The sequence below is a fragment of the Hydractinia symbiolongicarpus genome, chromosome 7 (assembly GCF_029227915.1).
Source record: "Hydractinia symbiolongicarpus strain clone_291-10 chromosome 7, HSymV2.1, whole genome shotgun sequence".
Taxonomy (NCBI): Eukaryota; Metazoa; Cnidaria; class Hydrozoa; order Anthoathecata; family Hydractiniidae; genus Hydractinia; species Hydractinia symbiolongicarpus.
The window spans coordinates 9,157,759-9,180,518 of record NC_079881.1 but is presented as its reverse complement, the minus strand read 5'-3'; the positions used below and the strand labels follow the sequence as shown (position 1 = coordinate 9,180,518).

General features: G+C 33.8%; 2 protein-coding genes and 1 long non-coding RNA gene across 3 annotated transcripts in view; 2 read left to right on the top strand and 1 right to left on the bottom strand.

Moving 5' to 3' along the window:
- Window positions 1-15,684, bottom strand: part of LOC130648771 (uncharacterized) — a 31,326-nt gene extending 15,642 nt beyond the window's left edge. The window contains exon 1 of the mRNA XM_057454864.1: window positions 15,577-15,684. The gene's annotated coding sequence lies outside the window, so the exon portion shown is untranslated. The remainder of the gene's footprint in view (window positions 1-15,576) is intronic.
- LOC130648775 (suppressor of cytokine signaling 3-like) lies at window positions 3,984-5,649 on the top strand. Its single transcript, XM_057454870.1, has one exon. The coding sequence runs from the start codon at window positions 4,578-4,580 to the stop codon at window positions 5,109-5,111; it is 534 nt and encodes a 177-aa protein (XP_057310853.1). The 5' UTR covers window positions 3,984-4,577; the 3' UTR covers window positions 5,112-5,649.
- Window positions 13,328-14,843, top strand: LOC130648778 (uncharacterized). The gene is made up of 2 exons (XR_008982962.1): window positions 13,328-13,825; window positions 14,106-14,843. It is a non-coding gene; the product is annotated as an uncharacterized LOC130648778 (long non-coding RNA).
- Window positions 15,685-22,760: the final 7,076 nt, after the last annotated feature.

Sequence of the window (22,760 nt, the reverse complement as noted above, 5' to 3'; positions counted from 1 at the left end):
TTAAAAGTTTTTTGATGACGTCATCAACCCGCCCACTCCGAAACGGATTTGGGGACCCAGGTTTGGAAAAGTTACCCAAATTGGTCCTGGTGGTCCCTAGCTACCCACCTGGTGAAATATCATTGACGTCACCACCTCGTTTCCAAGTTATTTGGCCTCAAAGTTTTAAGTGCACTGTAACGGCTTCATTAATTTAATATAGGATATTGATGTTAAAGTAGTGATATTGACGTTAAAGTAGTGTTATTGATGTCGCGCTGTAGCGTCATAAAATTTAACATTTGAGACATACTTTTTTCGGCAACTTCAAAGGAAATTTCGGCGATTTTAAAGGAAAATGACGATATCCACTATGACCGTCACATACACTCCGTATTATTATAAGAGATTCTAAACAATTTTGTTACGAATTTTAAAATATTTTTAGATAAAAAATCAATTGTTTTGGTAAAATAAATTCATTTAAGAATTTGTTTGGACTTCGTTTTAAATATTGTTTCTAGATTCGTTTTAAAGCAGTTTCCAAATCTTTCCTCTGTCATATATCTCTTTCTTTTCCCATTTATTTTCATTTTGTATAATTTTTGAGTTTAAAAAATTACAATCAATTCATATAAAATTTGAAATGATGGTGGAGATAGTCCCTGAAACAAATACACTAATATAATTTGACTGAATATCATCATCTTTCAAACCAAAACCTTGGATGTGGCATCTACAAAGCACGCATTTTTTCTATTGTGACACTCTTTTCATAATTTTATAGTGATAATACTACTATCTTTAACCAAAATATTCAGTTTCAACAATTCCTTTTAAAACGTCCTAAATAATTAAGTTTATCTGGGAATAAAGTTTCTATGCTATGCACTTGTAAAATTATGCAGAAAAGAAGACATAATTATTAAAGAAAACAACAAAGATAATAGCATATTGGTGAATATCTATCATAGCAAATCCGTATTTCATTCTTAACAGAGAATGCTTCACCCTGATCAGACCTCTGATCATGACGGGTGAGTATAATGTGTGTAAGTCATATAACAAAGTAGTTCTTCTTCAATATAAAAGATAATAGCGTTTTCATTCTTTTTAAAAAATTTCAGAACTGGCACCAAATGGCACGGGGGTAATCACCCGATCAGGGGAGTTTGCAACTTTCAAATTAGTTGAGACTTACCCGGATCGTGTGAGTACTGTTTATGAAAAAAAAATTGTTTCGTAAAAAGGCAAGCCACTGGACAAAAGCGGGGGCCAATTTTGTTTATATGAAGTCACATGCGTATTTCGCGTCGATTCACCAATTAAAAAAAAATTACTATGCTGTTCTGGCGCTATTAATGTTTATTTACGTTGGATCAACATGGTAAAGTATTAATTGTTTCTAGCTAACATGCTGGAGAGATTTTGTTATTTTGATGTTCTGAAGCAAGCAAGGGTAGCTAGTTTGTGAATAATAAGTATATTTGAGTCTTTTATTACGTGTACAGATGACAGCTACTGCATGCTTACAGAATAAACCAAAACGGCTAGGTGACAAATGGCTTAGGTGACAAATAAGATTAATTATGTTAGCTAAAGCAAGAAACTAATGTAAAAATATATTTGTGAAAGAAATAAGGATTGATACCCTATAGCGCTAGCTAGCTAAAGACATAAGAAACATGTTATTAGTGTATTGGCTTCACATATATAAAATAAACTTCGAGCAGGCGAACCCATTTACAATGTAGAAAGATGTTGTAACATTGATTGGGTAGAGTTATTCTAACCCAACTTGGAACACGGCCTGTCTTTTGACATGGTGGCCCATCTTTTGACATGCTGGCCTGTCAATTGACGGGCCAGGACCAACTTGCTATATGGCGTTAAAAGATGTTTGCATACTTAAGACATTGCATTTAACGTAAACTAACTACAATAAAGTGAAAAAAACTGAACTGCTGCAACTTTCGCCGAGGTATTGTTGTATATGGCTAGCTGAGATTAAATCCAGTTATGTATTTCAAGATTGTTGTGGGTAGCAAAAACAACACTTTTACAACTCGTGCAAGACCATATCTGCGAAAGCATTTTAAAAAGCAGTTAGAGACTTCCTTGTTGAATTATCGGAGATGTTTGTGTACATAATGACTAGCTAAATAATTATGACTCAGATATCAAAATATAACATTTAGCTCAGTGTAATTTCATATTATATATATTCACAGGTAGCTATAGTATAGCTAAGCTGTTGTTTAATCTATTTTGCTATGTTTAATTTTCAATATAATCTTTGATGGAATTATTGCAACTGGACCTATTACGTAACTTGAGAGCGAGAATCGTTTTGGCTGGGGCATCCATGATTGAAATATTTTGTTATATAATCAAGAAACAGAAAGATTGATTATAATTTTAAAGAAATATTATAAGTTAATTTATATTTTATGTGATCAGTGAGTCCTTAAGCTCCCATTTGAGCTACAGAAATCTTTTTTGAAATTCTTTTCCAACTGGACAACAGCATTATGTGGGGATCAAACCCACAACCACTTGGAAATGAGTCGTACGCTCTACTGACTGTGCTACTAATATTTGTGAATTTATGTCTGTGTTTGCTCAATTTTTAAAGAAAAATATTATGAAATTGTATTTGTGTTGCTCATTACTTTAGCTATAGATGACTTAAGCTTTGTTTACATTTTTTTTCACAAGCAAATAGTTTTTTTTAACTAATCAGATCTTCTAAAAAGAAGTATTAGCCAATTGAATTGCTTTATTTTCAAAAAATTTATTAAGATAGCAAGTCATCTATATTTGTAATAGATTATATTTAGAGAATTTATGACTTATTTTCCTCTGTATATTTTTTGTTTTCTTTTGTCCTCTCCTATAAACACTATAGTGCATTTGTCCACAGTTGGGCCAGATCTGTCTTTATTTTTTTTTTAAATTTGAAACAGTGTGTTTCCCATGTTACAAGGCTTAACTTTAGTCTGGGAGTCTTCAAACTGACCCATGCTGTTTCTAAAAAGTGTCAAAAGTTGGATCTGTCCTTTTTTACTACGATTTTTGAAAACACAAGTGTCCTTTGTCAATAGTTAGGCCTTTTACCATCTTGTGACACATTTTCTAAAATTACAAGAGACCTTTGTGTACAGTTAAGTTTGTCCCATCGAATAACACGGCTTTTAAAAGCAAGAGATTCCTTCGTCAATAGTTGCGCCTGTACCAACTTAAGACGTATTTGCATACATTTGTCCAAAATTGGACCGGGCCCGTCAATAGATGGGCTATCCCGATTGCGAACGCATCGACCTGTCTTTTGATGAACCGGCCTGTCTAAAGACGGGCCAGTCCTGTGTCCAAAGTTGGGCCTGTGTCCGTAGTTGGTTCAGAACAGAGTCACTCGATTGACTTATTACAAGCTCCAAAGCGCCACTCACTCGATCAGGGTATAAAAAAGTTAGCGTCCACCGCCGACTTGCCCAATCGGGTGATCACCCAATCAGGGGAAAGTGCCGTACTGTTATATACCTATATAGTTCGCCTACAGGCGTTTTCAGTGAATGGCACCTTAGCTACTCTTAGGCTTACGTTATTTCGTTAACAACTGTTTGAGTGGGTCAATTTGTTGTAATATAAAGAGGGTATGAAAGGCTTCTCAAGTCCTAAAACCATCATAAGCATTTAGCTACAAGTAAACCTGAAAAGTTCAAAAAGAGCATGCGTGTATCATGAAAAAGGGATGTAACTATAAAGCTATAGCTAGCTAGCTCTAGTTGGACAAGATCTCGAATGCCCTTTTGCCCTCTACTCAGCCTTGTACTTTACGAAAATGTTTAATCCATCTGTCTAGATTCGCACACAAAACAAAACAACACTGTTAGGTTAGGTTTTCCACAGCTTATGGTATCCTTTTAGCTATATAATAAACGGCCCTTGTAAACGGCCGGAAATGATTTTAAAACATTTTTCTATTCATACCGGTGTGCGATCCGGGCACGATGTTATTATGTGGGTATATCCGCTTGAGAATTTTAGTAACTTTAAAAATCTTATTTTAGCATAATTTCTTACTTTTTATGTTAAAAAAATAATATTAGTTTCAAAAGTTGAAGGTCAATGTGATGCAAAAGTTAAGAAGTTTCCCATTTTTTCTGGTTGGGAATAACCGGTCGTATCTTTCTAATAATTGTTTTCATATCCAATCAAATGCTTTAAATTAATGTAATTCTCAGAAGCTTTTCTACAGAGATATTATTATGCAAGCAGATTTCTAGGAAACCAAAACAACAGATGCTGCATTCATATAATGTTTAATTCTCAAGGTTATTCTAGGAAAGATTCAAAAGAATATTAGTAAACGTATGAACACAGCCTTTATCTATTAATTCTTTCTTGCTCACACAAGCGGCTGTGAACAATATCTTAGTGAGAGTTTTACTTTGGAAAAGTACTTCGCTAGTTACTCAACTTTTTGTGTATTTGTAGTGACTTTAGTCACAAAATTTATTACATTCAAGCTGGCACCAACAGTACATGATTATATTTTCTGCTCACCGTTGGGGCAGTATAAGCCATGCTGCAATAGAATGTTCAATGATGTTTCACCTTTAAAAGAATCACACAGATCATACCACTACAGACCCGAAAAATTAAGCAGTTATAAAAAGAATCTTTTTCAACAAAATAATACCGAACTTGATATGTCTGGATTTTATTACAGGGATATATCAACACAAGAAGCAGTAGAAAAACTGAAAGGCTATGAGCCAGGAAGATTTTTAGTTCGAGACAGTTCTTCTCAATCCCATTATTACACAGTAACTTATGTTGACCGAAAAATGGCAATAAAAAGCATAAGAATTGAATACAGTTATGGAAAGTTCTTTTTTGCGGCAAGCTCCAAACCTGTTTGTCATTCAGATACAGTTCTTGGGTTAATTCAAACGTACTGTAGCCAAGGAAAAATCAGTTCTGATAAATTCTTAAAAGCTCCTGTGAGAAAGACTGTTTCCTCATTGAAACATTTGTCCAGGGTATCATTAAATAAACAAAAAAACAAAGCTAAATGTGATATTACTTTTGTTCAAGAACAGCTAAGTGTATACCCTTACTCCCTATGATGGCACGATGTGATTCACAAAACTCAGTAGACGGTTTATTTTCCTGTTTCATTTCCTGTAATAAGAAATTTCTTATTTCAGTTGGCATTACTCATCGAGATATTCCAAGAATTCGCTGAATGATGGATTGTGAAGTTTTTGAGACATTCTTAGATAAAGCATACCCCTGATAATGAATATATAGTTCCTATAATATATATTATGTGTACCATTATGTATTATATATTTTATATTAAAAATATTAAAAATATTTTTTATTTGCTTAAAGAGTGAGTGAATAACAAAGAGATTTAAATTACTAGAAGCTTGAATTTAATTCTAGTATTTCGCTTCCTTGTTAAGGTATAATGGCATCACAAAGTATATGTAGATTATATACATATGTACTATATATATATAGTTACTAATTTATTTCAATGAATTTTTTAGAATTGTTTTTGCGCTTATGTTAATTGTGTAAATTCTCTATATATATATAAAAAGTACAGTCAAGTATTTATTGCATGTTGGGTTAGAATAAAGAAATGCCTATGTTGTATATTTTTGTTAATACATATGTATAATTCCCCTTTTATCCAAAATATAAGAATAAATTAGAAGTACTTGTGTGAATTAACAGGTGGAAATTCAGTCCGTATACCTCAAGAAATTTGCAGAAGCATTAACACAAAGAAAGTACAAGGGTGTATTGCAAATTCCACCTTTAACGCTTCCTATAATCATTTTCCATTGACTTTTGCGTGTAAAGACCTCAATTAACTTATCGCGAGTTTAATTACCTTTAATCCTGTTTTACACTTCCTACTTTTTGTTTATACCTTCAGATCACATGATTAAACTTTCTTTCTCAGGAATGAAAAAGCCTGATCTTACTCTCTTTGAACTTTTAGTTTCAGACGCATGTTCCTAGTTTCGTTATTAATCAGTTAATTTAAGTAATTTGACTTATTGTGTTTCTGTGTCATTCAAGAGAGGAAAAATAATTTTCCTGCCGTTGAACGTGTGACAGGAGCTTACACTACATTGTTAAATTCATGCTTTGTATTCTGCGGCGTAATTATAAGAAGATGACCGGAACTGTCCCATACAAAGATTTCCAAGGGTTACTCTTCACCAGTAATTATGAAAACCGCATTTCTGATCCGGTTAGGCATGTGCCGATCGATAATTGACTGACACGTCCCTATTTTGAAATTTGGTTTTATTTCAAACCGCAAAAAGGGCAACTAGAGTGTCCCCCCTATGCGTTTGTGTTTAACAATTAAAAAAAGTTAACCCATAATTTCGCAAATGAATGCGAAGAAGGTAAATTTGTTTGAACTTTTGTTTTCCAGTTTTTTAAGGAGATTGGGGATGACATTGCAAAAAAAATGTTTCTATCTCATCTCCGCTTTGGTATGTACTTCCTTTCTTATTAAAAGCTTTTTAAAGAAAAAAGCATGAAAAACGAGTAATTCCATCTTTTGGAGCAAATCCAATTTTTTCAAGCATCGTGAACGAAAACGCTGCACGAAAAGGGATTTAACTCGAATTCATAAATCAGAAAATAATGCTGAAATTTAGTGAACGAAAATAATATTGTTTTTCATATTCTTTCTGTTAAAATAATATATTGAATACGAAGTTATCTTTTCACATTTTAAAACAATAATTTTGTTCCAATTCAAATATTTTCGTTGTAAACAGATCATCTAAATCGACAGTGGAAGGGACTGTGCAAGAAGTTGCGGCGAAAAAGAAGTCCTCTTTTTAACGACATTTAGCCGTGCATAGAGTCATACTTGACGCACGGCTTACAATCGGAAACACGCAATCTACGTCTTTGAGATGCTCTTTAAAGTAGAAGTTATTAAAGTTTATCACTATGGCGATCGTTCCACCTCTAAATAAAAATACACTTCGTCATACTCTCTAGGTGTCTTTAAACGTAAGAGTGCATTAAGTTTATCATTAGCCGGCTATGTTCAATCTTTAGATGCAAAAATCTTCACTTTGCCACGGATTGCGTCACAACACACTAAGGTTAACGTAACGTGAGCGCCTTACAACTATAATTTCGTACATCTTTTTTGGATTCGCAGGACTTCGGTTCAAGACCGTACGGAACAGATCTAGAATTAACAGTTGGCGGAATAGCATTCTTGCAAAACATATGGAATCGCATATTTGATGTATTTTAGGATTCCCTAGTCGTTTTAAGTATCGCATGTGCAAAAGTATAAAAGGTTACATAGCTATCTAGGCTATTTCTTGTAAGGTGTTATCATCCTTGCAAATTCAGGATCCATACAAAAGGTCTAAAAGTGCGTAGACTAAATCCAAGGCTCTTACAACACAACGCTGATTAAAGATCTATTTAAGTTTTTTCTTAACAAACAAACGAAACTTCTACTGTCGATGAAAAGATATTATGTTAACCGCTAAAAAGACATTACTAAGAAAATCTCGTCCTCTCCCAACCCCCCATGTAGAGTAATTGATAACCTAAGTAGGTGCGCATGTTGTAGCCTTGATACGTTTTGGTTAGACCGATAATGAGATGATGCTAATAACTTAATTAGGTAATAAAACGCTTCTTCCTATCTAACTGTTTACTAGTAAACTTTCTGTATGTGCTCACAAAATAATTTCCTCGAATCTTTTACACTTGCCTCCTCATTTTCAGAAGTGACACAATAAATCGTAGTTTCGAAGAATTTCTGCAGAAAGTTTGCTTTTAAAGTCAACAAAAAGTAACAAAAATAGTTTTTTTAATTGTGTGTTTGTTTGTTTGTTTTTACATTTCAATTTCTTTTGAAATAAAGTAAAAAAAATAATAAAGTCTGCAGTGTGTATATCGCGTCCCCAATTCACATAACGAAGGTTAGACTTGGTTTATTAGGAGAATGTACTAGTAAAAAAAAAAGAAAAAAAAGTGAAAACTTGAGTTAATAAATTCAATGTGAAACCAGAATGTCGCTTCCTAAACTTAATAACGTTCAACCTAGTTTCCAGGGCATTTCGCCGTTTTGATAAACTTTATGCGGGCAACATGATGTAACGGCTTTAGACAAAAAAGTGAGGGGACAAGGATAAAAGGCGCCGATAAAATTGGACACTTTCAAAAAAGATAAATATTAAAATTTCTATCTTATTTTCAACGCTTGACCGCAAAGAATAAAAAATTAACTAGATTTCCCCGCTTCTTTTCATATCAAGACGTCTTCTATCAATAATTCTTGGTATAGACTCAATGACATGGAGGTAAATTATTTTTTTATGACGTTGAAAAGATGTGATTCAACGTAGCTACTTGTCATAGACTGCTTTTTATATCTAAAATATAGTTTTTCTCTTCATACACATAAATGTACATATATACAATTTCTTTTTTCAGTGGTGCGTCACCAAAGCAACCACGTGACTTTTAGAAGACAATTCTTAGAAGTTTCTGTGCTTTAGGCCACACGCATATGTCGAAAGAAAAAGTTCGATGAAATACTAAATAAAGTTGTCGTAGAATAATGGGAATCCTGCTTTAAATTGAAAAAGAAAAAAAGGTGAAATACGGTTAACCCTTTGCTATAATGAATGGAACACTTGATAATTCAAACTCTTCATGATTTGAGATATCGAGACACATATGTGCTAGCGCCAGAACTTTTAGTTGCTTTTTAGGCAGTATAATTCATAAAGTTTAAAAATATTAAACGAAACCATCTTAATTAACATACAAAAAAAACAATTTTATTATCATTATTGCTGTTGTTTTTTTTTTGTGCTTCCTAAACTTAATATTCATTAATAATATATTTTGGATAAAAAAAATTGGTGTGTTCTTTGTTTACTCGTAGCTATGGCGAAATTTCGTCTCCATACACCTCTTCACTTATCAGAGATTGGAAGACAGAAATAGCTGATCTTATTAGTAGCCAAGGCAACATGTGAGAATTTAACATCAAAGTAATCAACCTAGTTCCCAGCGCCTGCAAAAAAAAGATACAAGAAGACCTGGGGATAAGGTTGTAAAACGATGTTTATTTTGTTGACAGGATAAAAAATATTTACAACAATTCGTCTTTTTAAGGCTTCTGAAAGATTAAAAAGTCAAACGCTTACACCTATAACCTCGTCTTCAGCGGTTCTTATTTTTTGATAATAAGGTCTTTAAGTAAGCGCTAGCAAGGCTACCAATAAAACCTAGGGACGAGCATGTTAGATCTTAGAATCAACTTTATTAATTTAGCAAACTCTTAAAAAGTTACCTTTGGGTAAAATTAACAAAACAAAACCTAAACATGAGAAAAGACTTTGTCTGGTTCAGCTTGAGGTCTGGTTACTATTTCTAAACAGTTAAATGTGGACAGTTTTAATTCCCGGGATCTTTTTTCCATAAAATTATACTTTTTTCCTCTTTGAGAACATAAAAGTAATTACGTTGCAACAGCAAAATTCATTGTGCATTACTTATAAACTTTTGATGAGCCAGCGTAATAGAAAGATCATTGTGACGGTGTGACGTCATTTGTGTGATGTCATCCAAGAATGAAACGTGCATCTGACAAATGTATAACAAGCACTGTCATCAAAACAGGGATATCGTGACTAATGATGCGTTAAGGTCTTTTTCCACATTACAACAATTTTCAGAAAAAAAATATTGACGGTGTGTTCTTATATATGCTTTTGTCGACATCGATAGATAGTTGAGGGGAAAAAAGCCTAAAAATTAAAACGTTAGAGCTATAACTTAATGTGACACTTCAAGTTTTTTTCTTCAAATTTTGTTTGGAGTAGACTTTTGGTAAAATATATCGGACTCTACAATCAGCACTTTTCTAAGCGAGATTACCTCAAAAGTTTCTGATTTGCTGCCATCAGCAATTTTTATTGCTGCGTTCGATAGCCTTCTACCTGCACTCACTCCCATCCGTACTCACATTACCCTCTCTTTTTTGTAAGAATCAGTATAGCCTGAGGCTAGCTGTTCTTATTTTTCGAGTCTTTGTTCTTATTTTGTTCTTAATAGTATTCAGCCTTCACGTATTCTTATTCGAAGAATTTTTTTTCTCAGACTTCTTTGGAATTTCTGTGTCTACATGAAACTAGGTGTTTATGTTGCTAATGGAATTCTATAATTGTGATCGTGTACGATCGAGCCAGAGAGAAGAAACGATCACTAGCAAGGAATGACTCACGTCCATATATTATTTATTTATTTATTTTGACTCAAAACATTTATGCCTGTGTGCGGGATTCATGTTAATGGGCGTTACCATGAATACATGAGATATCCAGGTCAACTTTGGTCCTATGCGTGATATCACCTTCGTGATGTTTTACATGAAGTTAGCATTAATTCTAAAAATTTTAAATCTCGTTAAGTTCACTTATCTTTCGCAGAAACACGATTCAAGATTGAGAGCAAAGCAAACAAAGCTATTTGTTATTGTATACAAAATGTCTCATCAACATAAAAAAGCTTTCAAGCACGTTATCAATAGTTCTAAGAACTATAATAAAAATCATATGAAATAATGAGGATCATACAAAATTAGGTTCAATGTGAAACAACATCGGACACACACTTCCTTTCCAGGAGTTCAAGTTTTTGCCTCATGACTTTGTGTAAAAGATTTTCTTCTTGACATGAATAGTTGTTATGTTCCACCTTGTGACCCTAGGTTAGTTGGATTCCTTAACTTACTCACAAAGTATCTAATACTCACAAAGAATCAACAGTTGTTTCAATCTTATTGCGAAAGAGCCTAAATATTGAGAGAAAAGAAAAAAGCAGACACAGCGTAATTCCAGAACTTTGAGGATTTAGCAAACTCGAACCCAGTTCCGTATTTTGACGTTTATCTAACAGTCCTAGGTACTGAGAACTACAAACTTTTCAAAGAATCTTGCTATCGGATGTAACAAAAATGACACCTTTTTCCGCGTAGAAACTAACCCTAAAGGTGCGGTCAGAACAGTGTGCTTACTACAGCCTCGTACCAAGGCTTCTTTTCTTTGGTGGCTTTTTCTAATATCCTACATAACCAGTCGTTTTTCTCTAGTCGATTTGATGTTGGAAGAGGTCCACACTTTTAACAGCGATTGTTTTTACATGGCAGGAACTTTATCACAAGTCCTTCTAACTTTCTTACGATCCTTGTTTTCCTTTAAAAAAGTCCTGCGAACAAGGTTGTATCAAACTTTTTATAAGACTTAACACACTTAATCATTTCTTTCGTATGAGCAACCACTTTTTCGGGTATGTTGGCTTCTTCGACTTCTAAATGGAGTGAAACGTGAATGTGCCCTGGAATCGAGGCTGTCGTAAGGCACAATGCGATGGAGAGGATCGTTTGCTTATGATTAACGAGGAAGCCAAACTTTAATCTGTTGATATTTAAATATCGCGTTTCAAATTTGTTTTTATCAATTAATTTTACCTTTCTGATGAAGTTATTATGGGATTATTTTTTCATTAAAAACAATTTAATTTTCATTTTGTCATGGGTTATTACTGCTAAGATAAAAAAACGCCGAGAAATATTACAATCACAGACCAGACGTACTCTTCTCGTGTCATTTTGGTTCCTATGCTAAAGCCGCTGCGCTTTTCAGAGGTCATCAAAGAATTATGTAGTAGCCTCTTAGGGTGACAGGGTACAATTGCTTTTCTTGCCACAAGTTGCGAAAATAAATTAAAGGGCGGGAGATTTAGTTTCTTTTGTTACGCGAGTGAGTTTTTTTCGACATTTTCAAGTTCCTGTAATTCAAATAAAAGACTTTCGCCTTCCTAGATGACGTCCGGAATTTCCTTGTGAAAGTGCATGACCTAGAATGACATCTTGTAGAACTAAATAAACGGCAATTTTGTAATTTTTTTTTTCGTACCTCAAAATAAATAATTAGGCAGAGGTTAAGGCTTCACAATATGACGTTACATATTAGTAGGTGTTACTGGAACCGTTACGTTGTGTCACAAATAGTAAAATATTTGATCATGTTTTTTTGCTTTTGTAACACACTGTAACAGCTCTAGTACCACTCACTCATTTGTTACGCTAATATGAGTAATATTGTGTAATTTTGGACAGTCCCCCAGATACCAGATCTCAATAATTTTAGAATGACGTAACGCAAGTTAGTAACTCGAAAGTTCCAATTTACGTGTGAATTTTACTTTTAGTTTTGAAGTGGCACTTTGTCTTTGATACTTTAATTTATCGCTGACTTGCTTTTTCACGAAAGAGGATTGGAAACCAGATTGGCAGGCTAGGCACACAATATTGTCACATTGCCAGTAGAAATATTATTAATTTATTTCTCTTGTAGTTCTCTTATAAAAGAAAAAAAAAATCAATTTCGAACATTATTTTTTAAAAAGTTTATTTTTTTAAATTTTGTATCATCTCTTCATATGTAACTTTGTCATACTCCTGCAGACCCACATAATTACCTGCAGACCCACATAATTACTTGCTTTCCCTACACAAAAGATAGTTCTAAATAAACTGCCAATACGTTTTATTAGAGCCAGGCTGGTATCATGCAAGTCGGTTTAAAAACGCCCCTGAGTACACGTAAAGTACATCCTGATATAGAAACAGACGTCAGAAAAGATAAAAAACAAAAGTTTCTGTTATTGCACGAGAATTACATTAATAAATAGCTTCTGTTTTTAAATGAATGACTTTGCTATCACAGGTTTCTTGAATCTAATAACTCTCCACAAATTAGTTTCATTTTAGAGTTAGCAAAGTTACACTATGAAATATCTTCATTTACAGAAATTTCCATTCTCTCGACTCGCGCTTAAACACCAAAATAAGCCCATCGAGCAATAGCCCCTCCCCCCTCCCCCCACCCCAATAGAAACCCACATATTTAGATTTCTACCCTACAAGTACACTGCAAATAGCAAAAGAATTTACTTTTGAGAGTGTATGATATAACAGTACGATTTTGGCAGCGTTAGAGAAGCTGGCATATATTTTGCTAATGAGCCATGTTTATGTGTATTTTATTTAGCAGGATGATATGCGATAATATTACAACGTAATTCTACGCGCTGGCTAAGTGAGTTAATAATTTATCCTACGTATAAGTTCGGCACATTTAGAAAAGTTTGTTGCGCAGCCATTCAGTAAGCATACAAAGAACTTCCAAGAATTGGCGAAAATGGTTTTGATCCGTCCCGCTGTTTAAAAAATATGCTATGAATAATACATTTCTTGGAACGTGAAATTATTTTTTTGTTATGTCGGTGAAATTCTAAAGTAGGAGAGAAGAAAAATAAATATGATAATATGAAATAAGGTAACTCGACTATCTTCTGCTGTTTCTTTGATTACTGACTGCGGACGCACGTCTTAAGAAAAAAAATTACTCATAACAATCAAATAATTTACAGTTCGTGTAAATTCCCATTTAGATTTATTGGATCCGTTAATACAATATATAAACGAAACAAAAGCTATAACCATGACGTTTAGGTTTCCCAGCGACAATACATCACTATGGTGACGATTTTGGACGTAACGAAAACAATACGTTATCTTCTTATTCTCCAAAACAGGAATAAAAGTTAAAAAGGATTTCATGAACCGGAGAACGCTAAAAAGAATCCAGACATTTGGCAAGCCTGGAAGATGCCCGGACTTTTTAAAATTTATTTTTAGACACTGTGTTAAATTGTTTTATTAAAACAGATTTCTTTCTGACGACAAAATACGCAGGTAGGTTGAAATAAAATAAGAAATATACAAGAATAAAATAATATATATGTCAAGAAGATAAAATTTGAATGTGCAGATGAAAATATACATATAAAGATAGACTTTTAAGTCCATCCTTATGATACAGAAGCATGGTATGTTTTTGAATGAGAATGACTTTATGTTTTGTCCCTAAATATGCCTTTGTGTAAAAAGTCTTAGGTAAAAAGGTTTTAAAGTCATACAAACTTATTCAGAAACAGACATTAAAATTTATCCATTGTCATGAATTGTAATTTAGCTCACCTACAAGCTTCACCATTTAAAGTTATTAATCAGCCAAGAAAGAGTATGAAACAGAAAAGATCTGAATATATATAACATGGTAAAGCATGGCAACAGCTACTAGATAGATGGAACAGAGAACTAAGGCAGAAGCCATTAGTTTATCTTAATGTTAAATACAGTGTATTTAAAAGTGATATGCAATTGACAAGGCAACACATATGGTTCCAATAGTTACCATGGACAACAACAACAGCTAATGCAAAACTTCAATAGCATTCAGTATCAACAACTGTAGCAACAACAAAGGAAAGAGACAATGATGCAACAACATAGAGCTACAGCAATATAAAGCCACTGCAAAACTTTAATAAAAACAGCAACAACAAAGAAAAAAAACAATTATACAACAACAAAAACTACAACAACAATAGCAATAACAAAACAGCAATTGCAATGACATGACCACCACCAACACCACCACCACCACCACCAACAACAACAACAACAACAACAACACCAACAACAACAACAACAACAGCAAAACAAAAAGCAACTGCAACTGCAACAAAAAACCCAAAACAGCAACAACAGCACCAACAGGATGATAGGTACCTTGCAAAAAATATTTTCCTTTAATGCTGAAGAGTATTAAGTCATATCCTGGTAATGCATTAAGTATCTTTGAAGTCACCAAATGTATTTTTAAATCTTTTTTCATTTTAAGCAAATAATAAAATTGTACAAGTACAAATTGCTTTATTGTTGTAAATTTCCCCCAAAAAATCTATTTCTACTATTCAGTTGTGCAACATTCCCTTGAAGCTTAAAGCTGTCAGTAATATAACTGAAGAATTCCTTATCTCAGCAAGCTTCTTTTTAAAAATTTTTTAGGAATCTCCTCACTTATTAGCATTGTAGTGATCAACTGGTATATTATATTTAGCTAAAAAGATCAATAATTTCTCCTTTTGTTTGTACAAGTAACTCAAATCTGGCTATCTCGCCTTTTCAACTCAACCATCTCTTTATTAAACCTGTGGTTTCTTTACCTCTCCAATGCAAGAAGTCCTTATGACCCTGTAAGTTAGTATACACTCTTCCATACTGCTGCATTTAGAACAGTAGATTTTGTGAAACAACAAGAAGGACTTTGTTGATACAGCCAGTATGTACACAATTTTATCTGGCTTTGCTGCACAAAAAAGGTGTTACCGAGTTACAAATTAACAAAATCAGAAGTTTTAACGCAATCAAGTGTGGAGATTTAGCTAACCTTTATACCTATAGTAGCTAAAACAAAACTTTGGACAGCAACTGGATTACATATAACAATCTTCGTTTCCAAGACTCAGTCTTAATGTTAATATTTCTTGAAAAGGGGTTTTAATCCCACGTAAGCTGGATAACTTGTGCGATGCAAAATATTCCCAGCCATAGCGAACAGGCAATTTTAAATGATAAAAAGAAAATATCTCAAAACTTACCATTGCTCGCTACTCGTTTGAATGTAAAAGAGCAGCTCTAAAGCTTTAATCACGCAACCAAAACATTGCAGTCGCCATTTTTGTTGTTTACGATGTTTTGCAATCTTGTTTTCAATGAAATAGAGCACGTGATTAGCGCAATTCGCATGTTGATTGGTTCGCATTTTCGTCCCCAGAATATATAGTTGTGGTGCTAACAATGGGAGTTTTTAAATGCATCTATTAGTTTCCCTTTTTAAAACCCCTGAGAATTAAAACGCCATTGATGGTTAGTAAATAGTGAGCAAAATTTCAAATGTAATTTTCAAGAAGGTCATAACACAGGAATTATATATCAAAATCCCACCCAATTTGACGACCCAAAAAGTTCAAAATCGTTCAATATTGTTTGGATGCAATTGCACCTGGCATTTGCCTGCCTCTATCAAATAACGGCGTGCATTATTGTCTCTATTCTAGCCCTTTATATGTGCTAGACCATGATTATATCCACTATGGTTGGACTGATAAATGATAGGTCAACTGAAATGCATTACGGGTAAAAAAAGTCGCATGATGTTAACCACACGCTTTTTCAACCGTGTAAAGGTTTTCTTATTTGAGATAGGTGTCGATAAAACTATCAGTCCTTAGGAGCTTAGTTATTATTGAATCTTTACTTTATTTAAGAGAAATTTCTTCAAAAAACTGATAGAGACAAACAATTACGAGGGGAAACTATTTTATTAGAGAGAGTGGCTGGAAAAGCGCATGAGTTGAAGGAAATAAAGTATAGCTAGCAATTGGTGGTAATGAGAATTTTGGATCGTGGGGTGAATATTTTTGGATGTTTATAAAAGGATATTTTTGTGTGCAGTGATACTTCAACTTATGAACGTTATGACGAACAAATTAAAGACGTTATAGCGTTGGGCAGTATGAGAACATCTTACTGATGAGGGAAAGTTCTATAACCTTAAAATGCATCATCGAAATATATTTTATGATATAAAGTTAAGACATATACAATTTTCTGTAATGTTTATGTCATGAATGAGAAATTTTAATCTATTTGCATGGGTTTACCTTAACGCTCTTTTGTGAGAATATTTGGGAAAAAACCGTTCTACTAATTATCTTAGCATATTCTTAGCAAACTTAAGATTAGAAAGAATGTGTAAAAGAATGTGTAAAATCACCTCTAATGTGCTGTTCTATAAGCAGTCTAATTCAACTGACAGACAGAAAACTAGATTTTGTGGGGAAAATATTCAACCTGGGAAAAGACATATTACATCAATGATAGGAGGTTTATATATATGTCGTGTTTTTGTTAACATTCAATGTAAGATGCAAACAAGATTTCAAGATAAGCATATTCTTGGAATATGTTTATCTATTTGCCCAATTTCATCTTGCACATTTTTACAGAATATATGCTTACAAAAAAAAACATTAGAATGGGACCATAGAGATATAAATTTTATTTTATTTTATACTTATTTTTAATTATATTTATTTGATGGGACGAATGAATAGAATGATGAATAAACGGAAAAACGAGTGGAAAAATGAATGAATGAATGAATGAATGAATGAATGAATGAATGAATGAACGAATGAATGAATGCATGGGTGAACAATTAAACGAAGTAGTTGAATTCTTTACTTACAATTCTAAGAAAATGAAATTTTAAAATGTCATTACACGAATATGGTTTGGTCAGGAAAGAGAATTGTTCAATTAAAAAACATAGTGAGCAGAGCTGTTGCATTTTTCTTGACCCTGATAAAAAAATTTCTTGGAAACATAAAAAGCAAACAACACAAGTAAATATCACACATTTTTTAACAGCACTAGCTTGCATATTTAACAAATTATAATATTCTTATAAATAAAAGCCTGTAGTTGGGACTGGGTTTGGATAAGAATTTCAGGCCGAGTCAGGTTAACAGGTGTATTGTTTAGGATACTAGAGAAATTAACAGAATAACCAACCTAGTTAGAATTTCGATACTCTTAAAAATAATTTTTCAAAAATTAAAAAATGAGTACATGTATTTACGTGTCCGATGTCTCGATTTCGTGGAAGCTTGGGGAAGTTATTATTTTGTATTTATTTTAAAGCCAAGAAATTCTTTTAACTAATCTTTTAATTAGCAGGTATAATTCTTGGCTTGTTCTTAGAATTTTTGATGGAACCTGTGTTCTGGTACTTTTCGTTTCTTTAAAAAATGTGTAACCATAAACTTTTATTTTGATCGATGTACTCAGGTAGAAAATCACTTAGGTAGGCACTAATGTTAAGCCTAGAATGTTTTTTACGAGTGCGCAATTTTTGATCAATGAAAGTCTCAGTTGTTGGTTTGTTTTCACTGCAGAAGCGTGTGTGTTTTTTCTTTAGATCGAAACAGCAGAAGTAGAATTATAATGACATGAGCGACATTTTGTAAACTTCCTTCTGTCAGCCGGCCTTGTCCTAAGCGCTCATATGCGACAATGATAGTCTGAAAGGACAGTTAGACGTCCTGTCAGAATATTATAGTGTATCTCAAAGTGTGAATATTTTGCATTAGCCCAAATTTGCACTGCGGTTTGAGACATTACTTGTAATTTTTCTGATTAAAGTTAAGGTCGACGCAAACCGATCCGAATTTTTATCCGACTTTGAAAGAAAGAGAGAATTTTGCATGAAAATTCGAATGTCGGATGAAATCGAATTTCTCGTTTGTGACCCATCCGTGAGTTTAGTAATTTGAATTTTCAAAATGAAGGACAGCACTTTGCTCGCAACGGTAATTATAATGAACGGGCTTGCAGATTTTGATGACGAAAAACAATGAAAACAAGGAAGAAGCGTGGAGAACAGGGGTATTTTAAAAATATCATTTAAGAGTTAAAAGTAGAAGATAGAATAGGTTTTAAGCAGATGTTTTTTGTAAAGAAAAAGACTCCAAAAGTCGGATGAAATGGTACACCAAACCATTTTGTTCATTTTTGTGTTCTGGAACAAACTTTCATCCAACCTTTTTCTTGAAAATTTTGTTTTTTCGTACATACGCAAACCGAACCGACTTTTCATCCGACATGGGAAAAATCTCAAGTCGGATGGAAAGTCGGATCGGTTCGCGTCGACCTTCAGAAGTGCTATGAATTTTGGTTTCTTGATTGTAAGTTCCTTCAAGCTTTCGTTACCTAATTCTTAAATGATTCTTAGTACTTGAAATATGAAATATGTTCTTACCAGCCCTGATAAATCCTTTTAAAATCCCTTTTACTGTAAAAATCACTTAAAGGACTATATACATGTCTTTTTTTATAAGAAACATAATTTTTATGTTTTAGCCTGGATGTTTCTTAACTTTAAAAAAGATTTTCTTTACGGAGTCAGAAATCTGATACATCTTTTTAAAATTCTGTTTAAAAAGATTTCGAATAATCTATTAATTTACTTTGTCTTTCGCCAGTTACTAGTTGAAAGTCCCTATATTTCAGCCTCAAGTTCACAAATATTGTGTTTTTTATCAAAAAACGACGTATATATAAAATTTAGATACACGAATTGCATGTACAATTTTAAACTAACTGTATTGAAAACCTATTGCGACTATAATATTTGCGATAAAAGATTAATTATATCACAAAGCTAGTATACTTTTCGCGCGACCTCCTTTCCATGGCCATTTGCCTTTTTAATGAATTTCATTGCGGCGGAAAGACCCTTGCTTTGTTGGCTACTCCGTAATAACGGCTTGGAGCTACAAGACCCTGGGAACGAGGTTGCTTCGCGTGCAGAATGAAGTAGTCATTGGACCACCCTCGTTCCAAAGGATTTTGGCCTTTTGATATCAGAAAAGGCAGCGAAAATTATATTATACCGGAAATGGTGTCAAATCTCACCCTTGTTTTCAGGCTTTTTTACCTTTTTGGATTTGAGTCCTTTCTTATATCAAAAAGGGAGGAAACTTTGGGAAACTTCTCTACCAGTCTCTTCGTTCTGTGTAAGAAAGAAAGCAAATAGCCGAAAAAACAAGGTTGCAAAAGCGTTGTCACTTTCAACACAATTTGCAAGGGATCAAGCGCTTACATGCGAATTGCATATGCGGAAAGCATTTTTGCATGTTGTCATCTGGTTCCTATAGGGTTTTTGTAGCTTTTTTAAAACTCCGCGCGCCGTTTTCAGCCGTTTTACGCTATTAAAACATATATGAATAAAAAAATATCCAGATACATTTGTACACTGTTCATCTAGAAATATCGCTATATTCTTTGTGGGGGACATCATTGATAATAAATCTTACACATGTATCCGGTAATGTTATTAAAACTTCGCTAAGAAATACGTCAAATTTACAAAAACGAATTTTGGTTGCCATTTTTATTTATTTTTTGTATCGCTGATTAACGCACAAATGAATATCGCGTTGCTTGGAGTTCGCAACGCATATAAAACGCGATAGTTGACAGTTGTTTTGCGAGAAGAAGGGTGTGCTTTGAAATACTTCTCAGTTGGTGTAAATTAGTCCATGAACTATGTAAAACCATAAATAAATAGTAAATAAATGAAAAAATAAAATAAATATTTATTGTTTTGAAAAAATATCCAATAAAAATTTGCATAAAAATACAGAAAATGTTGTGAAAACTTTTTGTAACGTGGAAAATATCTTCCACATACATTATCAGATTTGTGTATCTACAAGAAAGCAGGGCTTCCAAAATAGGATTGCACAGAACCTAAACGCAGCCGGACACAACTAGAAGGGTAAACTGGGACCTAACGCGCTATTTATATGTCAGCTCTGGTGCTCTATTACGGTATATGCAGAATTCACCGACTTATCTAAACAAAAATGTTTTCTGTAGACCGGATAACTATTTCTTGCCAGCCAAATCAAAACAACCATGGATTCTATGGCACAATGTTCCTTTTTATACTTTGCAAGTGGGTCAAACCAACTATCCGTAACGTTCCCGTATTCCGGTCGTGATGACAGCTTTTGCTTCCCCAGCGCAGAAAGGTCCTGGACCCATGTCCGGTCAAGTCATACCAACAGACTTTAGAAGTTTAAATTTAACCTTTCTACAGAGCATTAAGCAGAAAGCAATTGGCTGTTTATTTAAACGGTTGCCTTCTTACAAAATTCAAATGCCTGTTTATAGTTTGATAAAAATATACTCTGTCAGAGTATTAAACCTCGCACTGAGGTCCGTTTGTCAAAAATGCCAATTTTGACACAACTCGTATTTCAACTTCAACTGAATAACTCAAAAACAAAAACGAACTAGATGCTCAATTCAGACTCATTTCACAGCCAAAGACCTAAACTTTTATTTAGGCGTCCAGAAATTTGCGTTTTGGCGTCCGTCGCCTCCCGCCTGGGGGGCGCTGCCCCCCTGGACCCCCCAAGCAATCCACTTGGCTGTTGACTTTACATTAGCAAAAGAAAGGAGTGCAAGCTTTAGATGTGTCGCAAATGCATTGGGCGCATTGGAAATAGGTGTGCGATGACACAAAACTGTGTGACTAAAACAACCAAGAAATGGAGCATGTTCTCTCTGCGATATATGTTTTTGGAATCCCTCACGCGCTTCTCATTTAACAAATGGGACGCTTTGTTATTTTTTACGTATCGGGTGTATTTTCTCATGGCTTCTATTTGCGAAATCATGCTTTAGGCTCATTTTACTTGCCATTTCTAAGTATCTGGTAACCATTTTGAACTATTACGTCAGGTTAATAGCAAAACATTTGACGTCAAATAACGTCTTTTACATCGCGCAAATACTCAGTGACAGATGGAAGTGATACTGCCTTCTAGAATGGAAACTAGCAGCTATAATGTTGCTGACATGAAACCTGTAAAAAAGGTGACAAAATTTGAAACAGAGCTTATAATTTCGGTGTAACATCATCCTGTTAGACCCTAACTTTTTCATCATTTTTTGAAATACATGGTAAAGTCTAAACAAATGGAGTGGCAAAACGACACACAAAAGAATTTTTTGCATCTCGCTACAATTTGTTAACGCGAATTTACTTTATTTTTCAGGAAATGAACGAAGTTTATGAAGACAAGTTAACATCTTTAACTCAAGCTCTCGAAGGAGAGAAGAAAAGTAGAAAGGAGAACGAAGACATAAATAAAAAGCATCTGCAGCAGAATCAACATCTAGAGCAAGTAATCAAAGATTGTAACAAAGAATGTGATGCAGTATTCGACCAATTAAGCACAAAAGTAAATGCGATTCCAGAAATCATTCAGCAGGCAATAAAACCTGTGGAAAAGATGGCTGCGGAAGCTGTTGAAGATTGTGAGAGTGAAAAGATGAAAAGAATCAAAGTTGAAGAACTACTCGAGAAGGTGACAGGTGAACGTAATGTTTTTGCAAAGGAAAACGATGGATTGAATCGGTGCATTTTCAATATGGAATGCAAAATGAAAGAGCTGGAGGTTAATGGTGCTTATCAAAAGGATGCCATAGAGAATCTTAAGAAAAAACTTGCTGAGCAAGATGAACGATATAAGAAATGTAAACAAGAAACAATAAGCTTCACCACCGTGCTTCGCAAAAAGTGTGATGGTGTTACAAAGGTTTTGCGTAACAATTTCTTTTGCAAAATCTTTCCAAGAAAGCTTTCCAAAAAGAAATTGAAAGTCGCGGCTGCGATTGAGGAAGTTGAAGAACTTCTTCAATTGCATGCTGCTGAAGTACAAAAGTTTTAATTCTTCCCTTACCCTACCCTACCTTTATCCATTTTTTTCTAAATCTGTTTTTTTTTTAATTTTCTTTTAAAATTGTTTTTTTCCCGATTAGTTTTTTCTGAATCCGTTTTTCTGATTAATTTTTTCTCAATTTCTTCCATGATGCTTTTTCTGACTCTTTTTTGTTTTTTCCGAAGTCTTTTCTCTGAATTTTTTGGAAAATATTTTCTCTAGGCATTTTCAAAGTCCATGCTATCGTCACGCACCCATAAAATACTTTTAACAAGTATTTTAGACTGATGCGTTTTTTTTCTTAGTGTGATCACTGTCAAGTTTTTGTGAATAGGCGGCAACAGAAGCTTGAGTTATTTCGCTAAATTAAAGATCAATCCTGATAGCATACTTGTCCTGATAAAGTATCTCTTTAATATTTTTTATTCTTCGATTCGCTTTTAAAATTTTCTTTGGTTTTGTGAGGTTTTACCGGCCACTTCTTT

Coding starts and splice junctions, on each gene's coding strand:
- LOC130648775 (XM_057454870.1), top strand. CDS start 4,578: ATGTTCAATGATGTTTCACCTTTAAAAGAATCACACAGATCATACCAC.